The 19,830-nt window shown below is 54.9% G+C and overlaps 1 protein-coding gene across 4 annotated transcripts in view; it reads left to right on the top strand.

The window, feature by feature from the left end:
• PAX5 (paired box 5) overlaps positions 1-19,830 on the top strand; it is a 142,305-nt gene that overhangs the window by 99,103 nt on the left and 23,372 nt on the right. For all 4 annotated transcript variants that reach the window (XM_054809635.1, XM_054809633.1, XM_054809632.1 and 1 more), the window contains one exon: positions 5,137-5,238. In XM_054809635.1, coding sequence (XP_054665610.1) covers positions 5,137-5,238 — 102 coding nt within the window. The remainder of the gene's footprint in view (positions 1-5,136; positions 5,239-19,830) is intronic.

The following is a 19,830-nucleotide window of genomic DNA, read 5'->3' as shown; positions in this document are numbered from 1 at the left end:
TTTTCACCCCCGTAGCGAGCTCGTGATGGTTGTGCACATGCAGGAGTGTCTGCAACAGAGGCGTTTGCTCCACTGCCCCCGACGCCAGCCGGCGTGCTGGTGCTCCCGTCCCTGGAGTGCCTTTGCTCTGCAGCTACGTGGTCCCCAGCCCCAGCGCCTTTCCGGACGGGTCTAGCTGGCATGGTATCGGTTGTTTTCAGTCGGATGTTTGCAGGCAGCCCCTCCACGCAGGTGCCCTGCAGCGTGCAGCAGGCGCGGGAGCTCTGCCGTGCTGGTCCGGCACTGGGAAGCCCCGTAGGAGAGCGCGATCCCAGCGGCACGGGCAGCTCCCTGAGAGCGGCGGTGGCTGCACACAGGCTTGTTGGGGCTTTGGAGAGCGCTGGGACTCCAGGCTGAGTGCTTTCCTCAGAGCAGAACTGGGTGTTGCAAACCTTGCGGTATTTCAGCACCTGCAGAGGAACTGTGGTGCAAAGTGCTTCGGCTGCTCAGACCCCCGGGGCAGCCCTGGCCCTGCGGCGTGGCTGGCTGTGAGCTCCCGCGGGGAAGCGTGGTGCCCATGCCCGCGCCCATGCCTGTGCCGGTGCCGTCCCCTCCTGCGCGGCTCCGCGCCGTCACAAGGCAATGCTTTATCCACACGCCGCTACCTGCCTGCCCGAGGGGCTGCTTGGCCAGTCTGTCCTTGTTGTAGCACACCTGGGTGGGAAAAGTGTTTGAAACGTCTCATTGTTCAGCATGCTGCAGCACTTCCAATCCATCAGACTCGCAGCAGCTCACTGAACGAGTGGTGAACTTTTTTTCTCCATTGGGGAAACGAAAAGGCTGAGACTCGGAGAGGGAAAGCAGCTCATCTGTAGTAGTACTTAAAACTGAAAACGAGCTCCTCTTCGGCAGTCATCGTGACCTCAGGTCTCTTCTGCTCTGCATCTTTGCTTTCCGAAGAGGGGTTAGTTGCCTGTATCTGTGTGATGCTGTGGCAAGGGTTGTGGAGCGCAGTAATCCTGTACTGACATTTTTTTGTCCAAACCCCATTTCTGATGTTATTACTGTTTTTATCCTATCTCCATCAACCTATTTCAAACCGGTCTGTGGCTTAGCTGCAGTCTTGGTGGAGGGTAGCACTTTGGTCTGCGGCTTGTAGAAATAGGATGTGGCATCAGCAGCATGCCACACTCATGCGGTGGCAGCCCAGTTCCTGTGCATCACACCTGGCTGCTGGACGCTCTCCTGAGCCTCCAGAATATGTTGACTCCAGCTGAAGGCTCCATATCCTCACCTGCTGGCCTCAGCAGCCTGGGCCTGGGGTATTGCAAGTGCTGCTGAAGGTGAAGGGATGGAGCTTCACTCCACTGGTGTGGTGGGGAGCATTTGTGGCAAGGTCACCTATGGAGGAGACAGAGCTGCATCAGGACCCGTCCGTGATGGGGGAAAGGACGTGCTTCCCATCCTGTGAAGGACACTGCCAGTCTCACCACATCTGGCTTGAGGAACATGGACCTCTTCCGCCTTCAGTAACACAAGCATGGTGTATCGTGTGCGTTTTGAACTCAGCCCCCCTCGCACAGGTTGCCTAGAGCCCCTCCCCTAAGACACTTCTCCTTTGGGTGCTGGAAGAGCGATGGGTCCAAGCCGTCGTGCTGGTGCACGCCTTGGAGATGCTCTGCAGCAATGCAGGAGGTCAGCGAGGTGGCCTGGAGAAGGTGGCAGGGCGAAGGAGAAGGCAGGGTCCCCTTCTCCAGGCTGGAGGGCACAGGACCTGCTGTCTGCTCCCTCCGTCATGGAGACATGCCGGCTGCAGGCCAGCAGATACTGCTGAAGGTACCGTGCTGCTGGGGCTGCTGGCCTCTCCAAGGGGGGGCCACTCCAGGCAAATCTCGGCAGCGCATTTGAGTACCTGAAGCTTTAGGCAGTGGCCTCATAGTGCTGGCAGAAGTTCTTGGAAAAAATCCTGCTCAGCTCTGCTCCGGTTGAGGTTCTCCGTAGGATGGAGCTGGCAGCTGAGCTGCTCTGTCCTGCGTGACGCCAGCCCAGCGAGGCAGGGAGGGAGGCAGCTCTGCCCACAGACACCCGTTCCCTGTCTCCAACTTGGGGCATATAAAATACCCTTAAAAAACCCCAGACTGAAAGTACTTAGGAATAAGTGTGTCTTGAAGGACATCGGTCTCCATGTCTCTGTGGCCGCTGCTAAAATGCAGATGTTCGCTTCCTCTTGGCTGCTTTGCTCGTGTAGGGTAGGAAGACCCTGGGGTGGAGGCTGCTTCTTATCCTCTCTTTGTGCCAGGGTTATTAATGTTTCACTGAAATAAATCATTTCAGTGCAATTGAAACTTGCCAATATTGGAGGAAAATCTCGTGCAGGACAGGGATGCTCCACTCCTTTTTTTTGGTGGGAAAGGACATCAGTTGCGATTGAGAGGACAAGGTGGGGTTGCAGCACTTGCAGCTGTGCCCATGGCTTTTGCCAGCCCCCCTTGGCCACCTCCCTGAGGCCCGTCTGCAGTGACCCTGCTATAAACACTTGTTGGCAGATGCCAGAACTTTTAATTTGGACGTGGGACGCAATGGCCAGGAGGGGAAGCTCGCCTGTTGGCCCACAGACCTGGGCACCTTTGGGGGCCGAGCTGCCGAGCTGTTCCGTGGTGACACTACGCCGCCGAGGAGGGGAGGAGCGGTGGTGGCCCTTCCTTGGTCACCGGAGGACTCCTGGGCGGTGGGACCAGCACGGAGGTCAGGCTGGGAGATGCTTTTCTGCGTTAGGGACGGCCTTAGTCAAGGGACGGTGCTTCCTGCCAGCGCCGGGAGTGAACTTTGTTTCTGCAGCCAGATTTAAGTAGATTGCAGATACTTCTGCCTTCCCCAGGCTGCAGAGCTGGCATCGTCGGAGTTTAATTTTGTGCAGGAGAGAAGGAAGCAGGGCAGTGACAGGGGGAGAACGTTTTAATCTAAAAGAGCCATTTTCTGCTTGCATTGAATAATGAGAATTCTTGAGGCCCTTCCGTAAGGGATCTGGCTTCCCCCTAGAACCCGAGAGCAAATTAATCAATTGTTTTGAACCTTAAATTCTTTCAGGATGTGGATGCACCATAAATATTCTGTAGGAAGGGCCTGAGAGGAACGGCGCGCATCCCGATTTGTGGATGCAGAGCGCTGAGGAAAGTGGGGCATGTGCTGAGAGATCATTGCAGCGATGCCTGCATGCCAGGCGCTGCCGAGGCGTTTCGGCACGGGCCCCTTCGTCTGACGGGGGCGGTGGGGGAAGCGGCCTTCGTGGCCATGACCCGGGGGTGGTGAGCAGCAATTTGCAATAACTTACATTCCTGTCTCTCGTCTCATCAGATGAGGTCTCATTTCTTTGACGATAACAAAAAAAGAAAGATTTTAAAATTTTATTTTTAGATCAGTTCAAAATGAAATCGTGGCTCAAAATATCTGTCAACCAAAAAAGTTAAAAACTGGTTTTGGCTCATGGGAAAACATTTAGTTTCAACGTCTCCAAGCTCTAGAAACTTGAAAAAAACACCATCATAAAATCAAATGCCTACAGAAAACGATTTGAAGACGAGGATCTGTGCGTTTCTTCTTGTCAGTGGTGCTAAAATCAACAAAGTCTCGTCACTTTCCTCGTTGATCTGACGTGCCACGTTTTGGTGAAGGGACCAGCGCTCACAGTGGGTTTTGCCGGCACACGGGCTGGTTTGGGCCGACAGCGTCTGGGAGCCGGCTGCAGCCCACGCGGTCCGTGCGGTGCAGAGGTGGGAGGAGCGGGGGTGCATCCCTCATGCCCGGGGCTCCCTGCACCCTGGGGTCCCTTTCCCGGACCTGAAGTGCACGCTCAGCTTCTCAGAGCTCCGTGCCTGTCTGTGCCGCTGCCGCTGAGCCTGCGGTTTGGCCAGAGGGTCCCCTCGCTCCTCGTGCCGGCAGCAGCGCGGTCCCGTGCCGGGGCAGCGGATCGGGCAGGTCCCTGTAGCAGAGCGGTGGCCGAGCGGTGCGTGTGATGCTCACCGGGAGGGGAGGCAGCGCCGTGTCCAGCTGCAGACCTGGCTGTGGCGTCCCAGGGTAGACGCTGCCGTGCACCCGAGAGTGCTCTGAAGGCAACTTTTCCCTGGAGAAGCGATCTGCCCGAGGATGCCGTGGGAGTGCAGGAGAAGACCACGGGTGGGATCCAGGGTTCTCCCTGTTGTGAGGGGTGGCTCCTTGCTGGTGGAATCACGGGAGCATCCCTTTCTCCTCGCAGCACACAGCGATTTCCCCCGGTTCCTGCTGCGGCAGCCTGCGGCTATCCCGGGATCCCCAGAGGGGAGGCAGGGTCTGGGCAGGGTCTGCACGTCGCTTCTGCAGCGCTGCGCGAGCTGCGCTGCCTGCACCTCTCCTCTGCGCTCCGCGGGCAGCGACATATCCCCGACGGCGCTGGGAGCTGTGCCTGCGGAGCGGGGGAGAGACGGGACCCCAGCCCCCTGGTCCAGGGGCAGAGGGAGGTGGGGACACCCCACCGCCTGCTTTCTGCAGGGTTATTTCCATGGAAGAGCTGTGGGTACTTGAATAAAGAGACATGTTTCTGTGGTCTAAGTAAAGAGCACCTGACCAGGCTGTGTCTATGAATCTGACCCTTCTTCTGCACCACAGCAAACTATATTTTAAACTATCTTTACATCTTAATGTCTTGTGTTTGTTCTTTTTTTTCTTTTAACTGGGTTTAATAAGAGGTAAAAACAAAGTCCTGCATTGTATTCAGATCTCTGCAAACTGTCAGCCTGTGCACTGTGATTTTCTGGAGAGTTTTCTGGGAAAGTGTCATTAAGATCAGTGTTATTTCACATTTTGCTGTTTCTGACTTTACAAATCTGAGCTTTGGAGGAACGTGGGAATAGGGGCGAGCAGCCAGAGTTCAGGCGGGCACGTTCCTCTCCCTGCAGAGCTCTGCTCTTCCCCTTCTTGTCTCTCACTTCGTCGGAGCTTTGTGGCAGTTTATAGAGAAAGCAAAACTGTGCCTCCCCTCCCTGCCAGACTGGAAATCCCACGCTGGTCCTCGCAGAGCAGCGATGACAAATGCATGGCTGTGTTCTGTGCGCTCGGGGAGATGTAAAACCGTGTCCGCTCGTCGCGATGCTCACGTGGTGATTTGTTGGTTTGATTCCTCAGGTCGCGAGCTGGCAAGCACAACCCTCCCAGGATACCCGCCGCACGTCCCTCCCGCCGGACAGGGCAGCTACTCCGCTCCAGCGCTGACAGGAATGGTGCCTGGTGAGTCTTCAAACGGGGGCGGAACAGAAGGGGAAGGAAGGAAAAAGACAGCATTTCAGGGGGAAAGCGCGGCACTCTGTGGATGCTGAGGCGAGCGCGAGGCAGAGGCCACAGCGCGGAAGGGGAAGGGGAGGTGTGGGGTGGCCCTGCTGAAGGAGGAGCAGCCCCCCCAGCGCGGGAGTGATCCAGCCTGCAGACTGCCAAAGCAAATCGTTTGCAGGGGGATGCTGAAGGAGCCCCCAGCCCCCCTCCTGTGGAGCCTGGGGATCGCTCCGTTTTGGACGGTGCCAGGCTCTTTGCTCTTTGCTCTAAGCCGCCTGTGTTCTCCGAAGACGCTGTGTCCCTCCGCGCTGTCCCAGTGGTGAGGTCGCCCGCCCTTGGGGGATGGACTTGTCCTGACCGCAGCATTTCTCTGTGCAAAACTGTGCCCATCCCGCTGACTCCTGGGGGACACTGAGCTGTCCTCAGGATGCTCTATTTCTGTAATTCCCCTTTCGGAGCCTCGGGTGGCATGAGCCGGCCGGTGGCCAGCACTTGCCTGTGTGGCCAGTGGGACCGGAGGGCGTGCAGGCGCCCAGGGCGGGCAGAGCAGGGTCCGCAGGCGCGTAACGTCATCGGTGCAACCCTCCGTCGCTGTCGGCTGCGGATCTGCGCGCGACCCATGGTAGGACGGCGACGTCGGGGTGCTGGCAGCGAGCGGTGGTGGGGACGCAGCGGTGGGAGACGGAGCTGGGCTCGCTCCTGCCCCGGCGCTGGAGGTCAGATACTGCTGGAAATCAGCACATTTATTTCAGCTTGAAAGAACTGCTGGGATTTGTCCCCGAGCTCTGCTGCTTTTGGTCTGGATGTGACAGGCACCGCTGGCTCCGAGGGGAAGTGGTATTTTGAGGCCCCAGTACTTACGTTAAAAATCCTGAATCTGGCCCCTAAGTATCATATGATCTGCAAAGTGGTGATAACTTGGGGATTCTCTTTCTTCCCCCTGTTGCTTTCCAAGACCTTCAGGTTATCTGAGCCAGCTCTTTGGAGTCAGCAAGGTCAGTGAGTTACTGAGGAAAATCCCTCAAAGTGGGATTTTATCACATGGCCCCGGGAGGTGGTGATTTAGAAAAAAATACCCATAATAGGAAAGTGGGAGTTGGTGATGGTGATTCCAAGCTCTTTCGGGGTTAGTCTTTGTTACCAGCCTTGATTATATTCAGCAAATTGGGTTCTACCAGATTGCTAAGGAGTTAAGAAATCAGCCATTTTATGTGTTCATTAGAATTACAAACTGGCTATGGAAGTTAGATCATAGGCTGTGTAGAAAACAGTTTTTACTCATAAAATGTGACGTCAGACAGAGCTGCTGAGTGGGTATCAGATGCAGTTTCTGAGAAGTGAGAATAAAAAGTGAACACCTGAAAGCAAGTCCTGTTTGAGAGGAGTGTGAGGTTTGGTCCTTGTTTCACGCCGTTTCTCATGGACACACACGCATACGGACACTGTTGTCGGTGTATTTCTTCCGTCCGCAGACAGGCCTGCCTGACTGATGGCACAGCCGACTGCTCGCATCAGCCGAAGGTCTGAACTTGCATCAACTCTTTAGCACGACCACAAGCTGTAATCACACCTGAAAGCGTGGGGAGCGGCAGGCTCCGTCCGTCGTGCCTGTGCCCGGTGGGGCAGATGTCCTGCCCCGCTGGTCCCCTCCTCCCTCCTGGGACCCCCCTCGCTCCAGGCGCATCCCCCTGCTGAGGGGGAACGTCAATCTGAAAGCCCATGTGCGCTGGACACAACGTTCCTGGTGAAGAGGGAGATTTAGAGGCTTTTAGAAACCTTGTGGGAATCTACTGCCTTCTTTCAGAACACTTTTTGCTGAAAATCCGGCTGTGAGCCCCGGTCCCTCCCCCAGATAAAGAAAATACTTGCTCATCCTTCTTTTTTGCGGTGGTGGGAATCAATGCATCAGGAGTTACCGGCCGTTCAGGAGCAGCTGCTGGGGTGGGATGGCAAAACTGCAGGACGTGGGGCTTGGCGGGGCTCAGCCGGAGGAGACGCAGTGAGGGTTCGGTGATGTAGAGTCGTCTGAGCCGATTTTCCCAGGTAATAGATTTTATTTTTAACTACACATAGGCTGGTGTGACCCATTATATTGAATAACTGCACTGTTCCTCTCACTGGTTCCTTTAATAACAACCTTCTGCTCCAGCTAGTGTGAAGGTCAGCTGCAATTCCTGTAGGTTCTCCTTCTCATTTAAGTGAGAATTTGCTAACTAGCATCCAAAATACATTCTCAATCCTTCTTTGACTCCTGTCCTTTGCAGGACCGGTTTCAGAGCCTTGCTGGGAAAAGCACCACAGTCCCCGAGGGGCTGACCCAGAAGCAGGTGACAGACCCGGTCTGGTGCCGTCGGCACATCCCCGCTTGTTCTGAAATGGCCAAATCGCCGTGCCCAAGCTGGGGCGCGTGCCTGTTGTACCAGGTCTCAGGGATTCGTTTCACGACCTGCCACTGCCTCATCATAGTTTTTGGAGCGTCTGCTAGAAATGTGCTTCCTCGATAAGATTTTTAATCGTTAGCCATGAATTTCTGCTCGTAATTAAGTAATTGTGTGAGTTAAGTGCTTAGAGACGTGGGAGAAATGTATACATGATAAGACATAGGCGGTGCTTTGTTGCCTGCTTGTTGCTGCTGCCATCGCTTGTGCTGCTGTGAGTAAACGTGTCCCTCACCGCGCTGCTGGTGTTTGTCCTGCATCTGCCGGGGTCTGCAGCACGCCCGCGGGGCAGGGGAGACCGTCCAGCTCCCCGGCATCTCCAAGCTGGAAAGTGGAAACAGGAGCTGTGTGGATTCAGCTGCTTATCAGTGGTTATCTCTCCTCTGGCTCCCCACTGTTCATCTGAACAGGAGATGCTTCTTCCCCTGCCAGCCCCGGCTCCATCCCTGCCTCTCCCGCAGGCAAGGACGCAGCCAGGAGCCTTCCCCCCTGCACCACCACGCCTGGCAAAAACACCCGGTCCACACTCTCAGATCTTCGTCCTTCCTTCCCTGCAAAGGCAGGGACTTGTGCATCAATAGGGAATTTCCTTTTTTATGCGGCTCATGAATGTCTGCTGTGGCCCAGAGAATAAATTAATCAAATACTTTTCTCTGAAGGAACCAACCAAGCAAACACATGGCTTCGATCTCAGTGCAGAGCTTTACAAACTCAGATCTGCCATCACTTGAGGCTCCTGTAAACGCGTTCCTTCTGCACGTCACAGGTCCTGTACACTTCTCCTGCCTTTTGGTGGCTGTCGCCCCGTAAACGTGACTGGAGAGGAGCTCTCTGAGAGGTGGTGCAGTTCCAGCAGACCACAGTGCTCTGATAGCACAGGGCACAAGTGAAACGCTGCGGTGTGGACGGACGGGCAGATAGATGGGAAAGCAACGGGCTGGGTGGTCAAGCCCGGAGGTGGTGGTTGCTGGATGCTGGTAGCACGCGCGGCACTGCAGCGTACAGCCAGGGGTCTGTCCCGGTGAGCATCTTCATCCACGAACGGGAACGAGCACGCCTCGGCAGGTTTTTGGATGATGCCAAACCGAGGAGTGCTGTCAGTGTGCCCCAGGGCAGGCTGCCACGTGGAGGCACCTAGGCAGGCTGGGAGGAGTAAATCCAACGCGGGCAAACATAAAATCCTGCACCAGGGAAGGGAACACTTTGCAACAAGACGGGCTGAGGACTGGCTGACTGCTGGAGGGGCTGTGGGGATGCGGGCTGGCGGGGAGCGGAGCATCGGCCCGCGTGCGCACCGGCAGCGAGGAGGACCAGCAGCATCCTGGAGGGCAGGGATTGCCCCCTCTCTTGGCACTTATAGGCTCACAACGGGATAGCGCAGTTTTGGGCCCCCTAACACAAAGAGGCAATGGGCGTAAGTTGAAACAAGCAAGATGCAAACTGGGTATTAGGAAAAGCTTCAAACTTTTCCCCCACAAAGAGGGTCCAGCGGAGGAACAGGTCACTCAGAGAGGCTGTGCAGTCCCAGTCCTTGAGGGTTTTCAAGGCCAGGTTGGATGAAGCCCTGAGCATCCTGGTCTGGCCTCATTGCTGATCCTGCTCCAAGCAGGGTCTAGAGACCTGCTGAAGTGCCTTCCATCCTGTAATGCCCCATCATTCTATAACTCCATGTTTTGATTATGGCACACTGAAAACGTGCTGCAGAATCAGGAATTCGTATGCTTCTGCCTGATAACTGCGAGCAGAGAAGGAGTCAATAAGCTGTTAGCAGGGGAACAGGTCCCTCTCTGGAAGTCAGTGGTGCCAGCAGCCCACGCAGGTGCGCAGACGGGACAGCCCTGCTCTAGACCCCAGCTGCTGTTTAACCACAGAGCCGTCGATCCTCCTGGGAGGCTGGGGGGGAGCCGTGCGGGCACCCTCGCTGTCACGGGGCAGTGCCTAATGTCCACATGGGGACCGGGACAAATCGCCCTCCACGTTCCTCCTCCCACCTGTAACCACGGTCTCACCCCGCTGCAGCCCCGGCTGTGCCTGCTCCCGGTCCCAGCTCAGCATCCCCTGTCCGGCCGTGCCCTGAGCCCGGCCGTCCGGCTCGTCTCCTCCTCCGGGAGACCGGGGAATGAAAGGGAGAAGGCGGGCAGACCTGGCATAAAATTGGTGACTGTTGGTGAATATTCCTGAACGAGTTGGGAGCAGGCAGGTGATCAACAGCATCGTGTGGCATCTGTCGTGGGGAGCCACGGTGTCCTGGGAACAGCCACTGCCTGCCCGCTGCCCTCACCTGCCCGCGGCTGGAGCAGCTTGCCCGAACTGGACGCTTCTCTTTAATTCTCATTGTTTAGTGGCTTATCCCTTGAAGCAAGAGAGTTTATATCCCTTATAAATGTTTATTTTGTCTAATGTAGCTCTCTGTATGTTCTCATTATCTATTTAGAGGTTTAATCCACTATTGATTCCTCCTAGATTCGTGGTCTCAGTACCACCTCTGGGCACAGAACCCCACAGGTTAATGAGATGCTATATGCAGAAATTATCTCCTGGTTTCCATTTGGTATTATTGTTATTTGTTCACACCGTGATCATGCCCCTAATGTTCTGTCGCTTCAGAAACGCAGAGCAGTGTTTTCTCAGCAGCTTTCCCTTTGTCTCCTGGGAAGAGCAGGCAGGAGCAAACCACATCTTCTCCATCCCATCCAGTACTTGCAGCCTGGAGCCTCGTGCCACCCCTTTTGCTTACTCCTTTCCAAAGAGGCAGCCCCAGCGCTGTTTGGCTCTTCTGATGGAGGTGGTGCTGCCTTCTGCTAGCAACGTCTGCTCTCTTTGCTCTCCTTACCCTGCATTTGCAGGTTTTGGCTTCAGGAGCGTAGCAGCAGCTAGTTGGGAGCACATCACTGGGAAATACAATATTTGCAGGGATTTTAGACCTATGTGGGTGACCCAGAGCCTTTTTTGAGGTGAGGTGTTTGAAAGGGAGCGCGGCTGCTAGAGCGACAGTCTGCTGGTCACGCGTGGCACACCGTTACTGTATTCGCCTCACCTTTGGCAGGCTGGACCTTCTCTCCAGCACCGCTCCTCCCGCCTGGGCTCTGGTGCACTGCTGGCTGGGGTGGCGTGGCGACGGGGACCGGCACGGCTTGCCTGGGGTCTTTTCCGCTCCTCTGGGGCTGCACACACCACGAGCCTGTTTCCAGCGCCGGGCCAGGTCTCTCTCCACGGATCACCACTCGTGTCCGTGGGATTGCTCCCAAGACGTGTCTGAAGGTCTGTGTCCTCCCACGTGTGGGGAAGACAGTGGCCATCGGCAAGGGGACGGAGGGAAGACACAAGGAGCGGTGCTGGAGCTGCAGCTTGCGTGCCTGCTCTGAGGACCACCATCCCGGGAGCCGCGTCCCGTCTGGGTCCCTGCCGGGGCTGGGGCAGGGGGGCTCACGGCGCTTCCCACGGCCGGGACAGCGAGAGCCAGGCAGGGTCTTGGGCAAACCGTGCCCGCGTCCAGCTTCAGCGTCTGCTTGCCCTCGCCATCAGGCTCATGGTGCTGCGGCTGAGCTGGAAAGAGGCTTTGCTCAAGTAGCCGTGATCGTTCGCTTAAACACCGACTCCCATTCTCATGTTAGAAGTGCTGGTGCAGCAGCCCCTGCTGCCCCGTTTCTGTGTCCCCCCTTTTCCCTCTCCAGGGACGGAGCCCCCACCCCGCCACCCCTTCTCCCCTCCCGGGACCGTCATTCACCCCGTCCCTCCTCTCCTGGAGGGCCCTGCGCGCCGGGTGACAGGAAAGGGTAGACTGTCCGGAATAGTGATGCTGAAAATATAGTCATTAATGGGACTCTCGAAACCCAGATGTCCTTTCTGAACACCGGTAATTTGTTTTTAATGAAAAACCATGCAGTGACCCTGAACAAATGAATTTCCTTTATATGAAGTCTATGTGCAATTACCCGACTAAAGGGACCTGAAAACAGTGACATTCAAAACTGGGCTTTGAAAAGAAAAGCATAAAAAATAGCAATGGTGTCATTAGCAATTTTTATTTAGGAGAAGATGCTAGTTCTAACGTGCAAAGCAGAAGGAGATGGTGTTGGGAAACAAAACACGTGGTTTTCAAACACGTTTTTTTCCTTGTGGCTAGCAGGTACTAATGCGGGGGAGAAGTGAGATTGAGTGGCCTCTCCCTGCTGGGGCTGTTGCCCCTGCCTGATCCTGCCAGGGACAGCACCGTCCCGCAAGCCCCTTGCACAGCGAGGGGTGCAGGGGAGCAGGACCGCGACCCTCGTGTCGCAGAGCGGGTGGGAGGCAGCAGGTAGGATGTGGGAGCTCCGGAATAAACCCTGTGGGGGGCTGGTGGGGTTTGGTGTCCTCCCCGCCGCCCTGAAGACTTTATTCATCTTTATTTTCATGAGTTTATGTTATTTGTTCTGGCTCTGCATTTGCCAAAGTTTTGCGTTAACGCTTTGTTGACATGCAGCAGTAAATATTTGAAAGCGAGGCAGCTGGGAGGTAAAACGCGTAAAAACAGGGGCAGAGAAGGCGAATTGCAGTATGTGGGATGACAGAGGGCATCGGTGGCAGGGCTGGGACCCTAATTTACAGCATAAAGCTGGAACCGCTTTGTTACTTGGGCAGCGGTGCTGTTGTGGCCAGTGAAGGTGAAAGGAGCACCAAGCCCTTTGTGCTAGAAGGACCTAAATCCAATGAGGAATAAACCTTAACATATCTTTGGTGAAGTGGAAAGTTTGCAGGTTACCTCCTTGGAGCCTGGAGGTGACTCCTGAGTCCGTTTGCCGTCTGCTCCACCTGCTTCGTGCTGCTCACACGGCTGGGATGTCTGTCTCCGCCTGGATTGTGGGCACTTGCTTTTTTCATGTCCCTATCGCCACTCTTGGCAGCTCACGTAGCTCAAACCCAGCCATCACCTGGAGCACCCCAAAACCACTTTCACCCCCCGGCAGGTGCACGCAGAATCACCCACAGCTTCCACTGCCAGAGCCGGGGGACCTGCTGCCAAAGGACAGAAGTATTGACTTTTGGCATTTTCTGGTTAAGCAAATTTACTGTTTTTTCCCCAGTCTAGGGCTGCTCCACAAAGCTGCCTCCCCACCCTTCTATAATCTCGGAAGACAAATCCCGGAGAAGTTCCATCACGTATGATGGAGCAAGTGATGTGCCATCACAAATATCTTGGGGCAATACCAGATTGCAGATCGACTGACAAATGATTCTCTTAATTAATAATGAAGCAGTTAGTTAAGTAAATGGTATGTGTCTATCCGCTGCTCCTGTACATTTTGAATGAGGGGCTGCCAGGATCTTGGAAGCCTGGAGAAGCGTTTTGGTGTTCACCGCTCAGGAATGTAATTACCACGCTTGCACAGAATATAGATAAAATTTATATTGTTTTCAATATGATGTTGTCAGATATTATTTCATTAAATTGATTTAGAAATTACGCTGGAGAGGGCAAGAAGGTGAAATGTTGGGAAGCCAGCAACCTCTGGATGTGCTGTTCCCGAACCTGCCTTCCTCTTACAGACCCGATCCTCAGCTGGGGTCCGTTACTCCCGGCCCCCGACCGCTGGGGCTCTGCTGCTTTACACCGGCTGAGGCTGCGCTCCCCCCGCGTCCCGTGCCTCGCAAAGCCGGTCCCGTCTGCGCTGCGGGCTCCCTCTGCTCCGGCCGCAATTTCTGCGTCCTCCCATCGAGGTGAGACACTGTGCATATCTAAACATAAGTAAGCAAGGCGAAGTGTGTATAAACAAAAGGGTCCGTATTTAGGAGTGAGGAGGAGGAGAGAAAACATATTGTATTGCTCCACTCTTTGGAAATTTCTATGCATTTGTAATAACAAAATTACCATAATTTGCTCGTTAACGCAGCTAGATCAGTCAAGCATTGTTCCAAACATGCAGGGGCTGCTTCTCGCTCTAGGTCTGCCAGTGAGTTAAGCACGGTGGAAATTAGCATGCAAATAGCCCTAATTCGGCGGCCGAGCTGTCAGATCCGCATTCAGCCGCTTGTTCCCTTTGAAATCCCTGACAGGAGCGGCTCAGGCAATCCCACCCTCAAGTAGATCCAGCCAGAAGAGGTACCAAGGGGGCACCTCCTGAGTGACAGTTTGGCTACCTTCAGTCAAATCAATCAGTCGCGTCAGCCGGCAGCGGCGCGCGGCGATGCCAGGGGGCCGCAAGGCGAGGCGGGGGGGGAGGAGGTTTCCAGCCAGGCCTCGATGCCGAAACCGTCCCTTCCTCACCCCAGGACAGTGCCGGGGTTTGGGGCTCCAGCAGCTGAGCAATGCTGCCCGTGGGATAGGGGAGTGCTCTGGTCAGAGAGCGGTTTTCAAGTTACGCCGCTGTTCGTGGCAAAAAGTGTCGCTGTTGGGGGTTTTAGCACTGAGGGATGGAATCCGGGGTTTGTGGTCATTTCCTCTGGATCCCTGCCCAGGACTCCTGGCTTGGCTGTGCTTGCAGAGCTCGCGGAGCATCAATCACTGCGCAGGATGCTGCGCTGGGCAGAGCGGGACGTGGCCGGCAGCGGGGGGATGCTGCTGCGGCACCGCGGCCGCCCACCGCCCCTGCAGACGGGGAGGAGAGGGCTGGAGGTGCCCAGCTGATGGCACGGGTCTGTCCTGTGTCTCCGGAGGGGAACCGCGGGAGCTTTCCGGCTCCTGCCTCTGTGCAGCACGTGCCCATGTACCCGCAGGGAGACGCTGGCTGCAGCTGAAGACAGAGGCTGTTCCTGTTGATGGTTCATTCAGTGTAAGGGGTCTGACACGCTGCCCACCTCTAAGCAATACCGGTGATTATAAAAGCAACAGCGAGAATTTAAAAAGGCTTTTGTTGCTGGTTTTGGGTTTTTTTTTAATGTTAATAAATAATTTTCTGTCCCCTGCAAGCCAGTTGTTTTTAGCCCCATCATGCTGGCAGCTACAACAAACATAAGTCTCTGCCCCAAAATACCTGGAGACAAAAATTTAAATATGAGGTGCTTGTAGATGAAATGTGTTAGAAGTTTGCTCATTAATTGCATTAGCCCTGTAGGACCTGGCACTGGGAACTGCCCGAAGTGGGGCTGGTTGGCAGAGCTCACCCCACGCAGGGTCCGTTCCCCCCCAACCAAGGCAGCTCCCAGGGTCTGCTCTGGGCACCAAGGACCTCCCCTCTGCATGTGGGGCTGCAGGCTGCACCTCCATCCTCCTCCTCCTCCGGGAAGGCAGGAACAGCTTTAGGAGGGGTTCCCTAACAGATCGCTGTCTGCCCGGTCTCAAGACCAGCGGTGACAGCAGCTCCCCAGGTGATGCACACCCGGCGTGCCGGCGGTGAGAGCTCGGTGTCCAGCCGGGACATGGCGTGCCACGGGTGAGGCATGCTGCTGCATCCTCTGCCCTCCATGGGTCCCCTCCCGTTTGCTCTGGTTTTGTCATTATTGGCAGCTGTCCGTTGGTGGAAGCACGACAAGAAAAAGCTAACTGTATTTAGAAAGCCATGAGGTCTAAATTAGTTCTGATTTTGGGAAGTCGTGGTTCGCATTAGTGAAGCAGAGCACCGAAAAGCCGGTTAAGGTGCCCGGGGTCCTGAGCCGCGCAGAAGCATTGCCTCTGAGCTGGGAAAGCATGGCTGGAGCTGACCCGGATCAGCTTGTGCTCGAGGGGCTGAACTCAACCCCCTTGCTCGTGATGAGGCTTCTCAGACCAGAGAAACAGCCATGTGAGAGCACACAAAATGCTTTATCATTTCTGGGCATTCAGCTTTTTTACACTTGTGTCTCCTTGTGTTATGTCAGTACCCAGAGTTTAAAAAAACTGGAGATTAGAAAAGCATCGCGGTTATGAACAGCCAGGCGCCGGAGCTTTGAGCACTGTGGTGTGCGCGGCAGCTGGCACGGCTGCCAGTGGCGGATCGGCGCCGGAGCAGCTCTGCGCCTCACGTGCCACCAAAATCAGTCAGGCAGTTTCCTGACAAACTGCGTTCGACTATGAGCAAGCGCCGAGATCCCCAAAGTGAGCGGAGTGGAAAGCGCTTCATGGCCCGCTGTGTCCGTGCGCAGGAGTTGTGACGTGGCTGCTGCTTTCCTGCTGCACCGCGCCGTGCGTGCGTGGTGTCACCCCGAAGGCAGCAGCCGGTATCGGTGGTCAGAGAGCAGAGTCCGTATTCCCGTCACATCTGAGGTCCACGGCCCGACGACCCAGGGCTTCGTTGTTTGGTGGGTGCTGGGGAGGGCGCAGCTTCTTTTCTGCCGGGCGTTAGACCCTGGCTAGCCCGTCTGCTGCCCACCTGGGGCACCCCGCGGAGGGGCGGCTTCTGACGCGCCATCCCAAGCCCAGATCTGGGGGACAGACGGCCTGAGGGGATCGACATCTGCCCAGGTCCGTGGCGTTAGGAAGCACTTGCCAGGTTGTCCTGTGATGAACTGGATGTCTCCAGCGTGCACAGGGGAACACTGGAGACCCGGTCCTGCGCCCAGGCACCGCTGGATCCCCACATCCTCCCTTTGCTGCTGCAGGATGACCGGTGCAGAGGGGTTTTCTGGGGGAGGGAGGGTTGCAGCCATTCTCCTGCAGAGCGTTACTTCTGAATTCAGCATTTTTCCCACTCGCTGGTTTTCTGAGACTGTAGGTTTGATTTCGGTGAGGTGATCGCTGGAGGGAGTTTGTTTGCAGTTAAGGACTGTTTGAACATAGAACGTATGCCCTGTGGTAAACTCCAATGCTCAGAACTGATGTCTATGGCATAAAATGAAATAAGATATTTTGAGAATTGAGTATTCTCTTTCCAGGAGTTTCTGGACACATCGAGACTATCAAAACAAGTGAAAATGCCAGGACTTTACCATAGATTGCAATGCAGTACAATGCAATGTAATATGATCAGTGCAAAAGAAACAAAATGGGGTGATGGAAAGAAAACCAAATTAAGAGAAAAATTTTAAGCAAAATGACATGCTGTAGTAAAAATGAAGGAAGGCGCTCCAAGGACCACACCATTTCCACAGCACAACTTTCCTCTGAAAGGAAAAAAAAAAAAAAGTTTTAAAGTGGAGGCCCTCAAACTGTAGCAAGAGGTGTTTGTGTTGTAAAACTGTTGTGTGTGCACCAATGTTGGGCAGGTGCAAACCCCTGCTCGGAGGGGTGCAGGTGGGAAGAGCCTGGGGACATGTCTCCTGCGTGCCCTGCTCACGGACTCTCTGGCTGTGCCAGGAGAAGAGGGACAGCCTGGATGGTGAAGTGAGAAGTCTCCAGAAAGAAGGATGCATTCACTTATTTCTAGCAGCAAATATGGCCCTGAGGCACTTTGATTGCAAGTAAGTCATCTGTCACCTGTGATTGCAGTAGATTTGGGATCAGGCTCTGCACTGACTGCAGAGTGAGCTGGGAAATTTAAACGTAACCCCCTTAATTCCTACATAAAAAGGCTAAAATCAGCACTCTGGTCCTGACTTGATCTCTGTTTAGCAGCACATGCACCAGATCCCATCAGTCTCAGGTAGCAGCAGCAAAGGTTGCTTCGCCACACAGAAGCTTTGCCACAGAATAAATATTCTGCCGGCGTCCCCGGTGGGATAAGCAGTGCCCAGGTGGGAGAAGGGCTGCTTGCTGTGTCGGTGAGAGGCGCTGGGCGTGGGCTGAAGATGCTGCCCCGTCTTCTCGTCCTCCTACCAGCCTCCTTCAGCACAGAAGAGCCGCCTCAGCCCAGGCTGTCTAGTGTTCCATCTTGCACGTTGCCTGAAGTCAGGAGATGTAATGCCAGCCCTCGGCGAGGACTCTGGTCCCGTGGAGGTGTGCCCTGGGCTGTTGGGATGCACGGGGAGGCGCGGGTCCCTCCAGGAGATGTGCCATGGCAGCCACGGTGTCCTTGAGCATCAGCCTGCTGCGCCTGGGACGAGGCGCCCGTCCGTCCTCCCTTCCCCCCCCCCGTGTGTCCTCATCCTCGGCACGATTTTTGGCTGGCTGAGCTGTATGAGGCCAGGATAAGCGGCTGCAGACTGCTTGGGAACGGATTTGGCTAAAAACATTTGCCAGCAGAGTGTCCGTCCTGCCGGAGGACTGAGCTGCCGTGCTCCCGGAGATTGACCTGAGATTGGCTGACATGTTTTTTCTCTGCATTAAAAGGATGACTGTAACGTGGATGTGGTGTAAAACCAAAGCAGTGCCATGAAAATCAAGTGAGAAATTATCTGTCTTCTGTCACTCAGGCATTCATTTGCATTGTGTTTGGTGTCAGAAAGAAAAACTGACATCTCTGCTGGGGCCGTGTCTCTGCATCTCTGCATTTCAGAGCTTGCACAAGCTCCCCACGATGACAGAAGAAACGGGAGGGGGAAGGCAGACCCTGCTGATGTGCTCAAGCCGCAGTCCAGGGGTGGCTGAAGCCTGGAGTCCAGCTGAAAGCCTGGTCCTGCAGGCAGAAGGGCTGAGATGCCGAGGTGTTGAGCAGCTCAGCTGAGCGCGCTCGTCCTCGCAGGGGGTTTACATGAGGACAAGACACGTTTCTGTCCATCGAAGGTGCTGCCACCTCAGCTGAAAGAGCAGGACCCGGCCGTCGCCTGGCATAGCTGGAGCCGCTGCCTGGTCCCAGCTGAGCCGCAGCCGGCCCCCGGCATGGTCTGAGCCCATCACCGAGGATGGGGACACCAGCGGGATGCCTGAGAAGATGCCGGTGTGGGAGGATGCTCCCTCAGCCATGCAGATGCTTTCCTGCCCCCGTTCGCACCTGCGTTTGCAGATAATTGAAGACTGTTTCCATGTCAGCAGCAACATACGTTAATCAAGCTACCGAAATGCTTAATTCCCAGCCTTCCCAATTTCCACACTGTAGCTATGTTATTATGGCTCGTAACATTATATCTACTTCTGCTACTAGCTAAATTACTTGTGTAATTCCTGGAAGTAACTACACATTACATTATCATTATAAAGGCTGAAATTATGAAAAGGCTAAAGTCAGGACAAAGCATGGAGTGGAATATTTTCATCTGAACCAAACACAACATTCCCGTTACATAGTTTGGAGAATTTAATCTCACAAGATACTTCTTGGCACTTTTTCCACCAATTTGGGATGAAACTGTGTTGTAAAGTCTGATACTTCCTGCGAGACGGTTTTCCTTTGCATCCCACCTGTGCTACCAGCCGGCCGGTCCCCAGCAGAGAAGGCGAGACGGTGCGTGCCCTTGCAGACGTGCAGCCCTGGGCAGCCGGGGCGCAAGGGCAGGGAGCGAGAGACGTCCTGCATGGATGGAGGGTGCTCCGTGCCCCTCGTCCACCCCGTGTCCCTCGCCTTTCTGGGGCGCAGGGTGAAATGGGGCTTTGCAAAGGTCGTCGGCAGCCCCACAGACTGGGCTTGGGGAGAGCCATGAGCTGGTTGGGGCGAGCAGCTGCAGCGCAGGCACCGAGCGGCACCGCGGTCCCAGCCCCGTGTCCGGCAGCGCCAGCGCCGAGGCCCCGTGCGCGGCCCCATGCGATGCTTGCCGGGCTTGGTATCGCCAGCGGCGCGGCTTCTCGCTGCTGGGTCTGCCCGGCGTCCCAACAGGCTGGTGGAGAGGGCAGGTGACTCTGCCGGTGGGAGCCGGGGGATGGAAGGGGTAAATTCCTCGTTGTCATTAATTGCAATGCCATCTCCTATGCGGATGAGTTGGGCAGTTGTCCTCCCGGTACAAGGAGATAAATCTCTCCTAATGCAGTTCCAATATGGTTGCTCTGTGGCACCACCTACCTTTGTTGTATTAAAGTTAAATACCTTTGTGTACAAAAGTTTAAAGTGCATAGCTAAAACCTATGTGCTTGCAGTAATTGCAGATGTAAATCTTTTTGTCATCCTGCAAAGACTAGGTGAGGTATTTCATAAATATGTCAGAAGCAGCATTAAAATTTTATGGCAGGCAGCACGGGTCGAGAATAGTACAGTGACTTCACAGCAAGGTACGTCCACCTTAACCCACAACTCATTAGTCATTGATGGGATTTCTGTGCCTTGTAGCTTCTTGGAAATAAGGTAGTGTTACAAAAATCTGCATGTTACTGTTTTCTTAAAATACGACAACCTACTCAGAACCGTTATAAGTAAAATCGTACATCTTTGAGCAGATACTAGTTAATATAAAGATAAAATAAGGGGGAAATACT

Source organism: Grus americana, chromosome Z, assembly GCF_028858705.1.
Source record: "Grus americana isolate bGruAme1 chromosome Z, bGruAme1.mat, whole genome shotgun sequence".
Lineage (NCBI taxonomy): Eukaryota > Metazoa > Chordata > Aves > Gruiformes > Gruidae > Grus > Grus americana.
The sequence above is the reverse complement of the archived record's forward strand: the minus strand, read 5'-3'. Positions and strand labels throughout refer to the sequence as shown.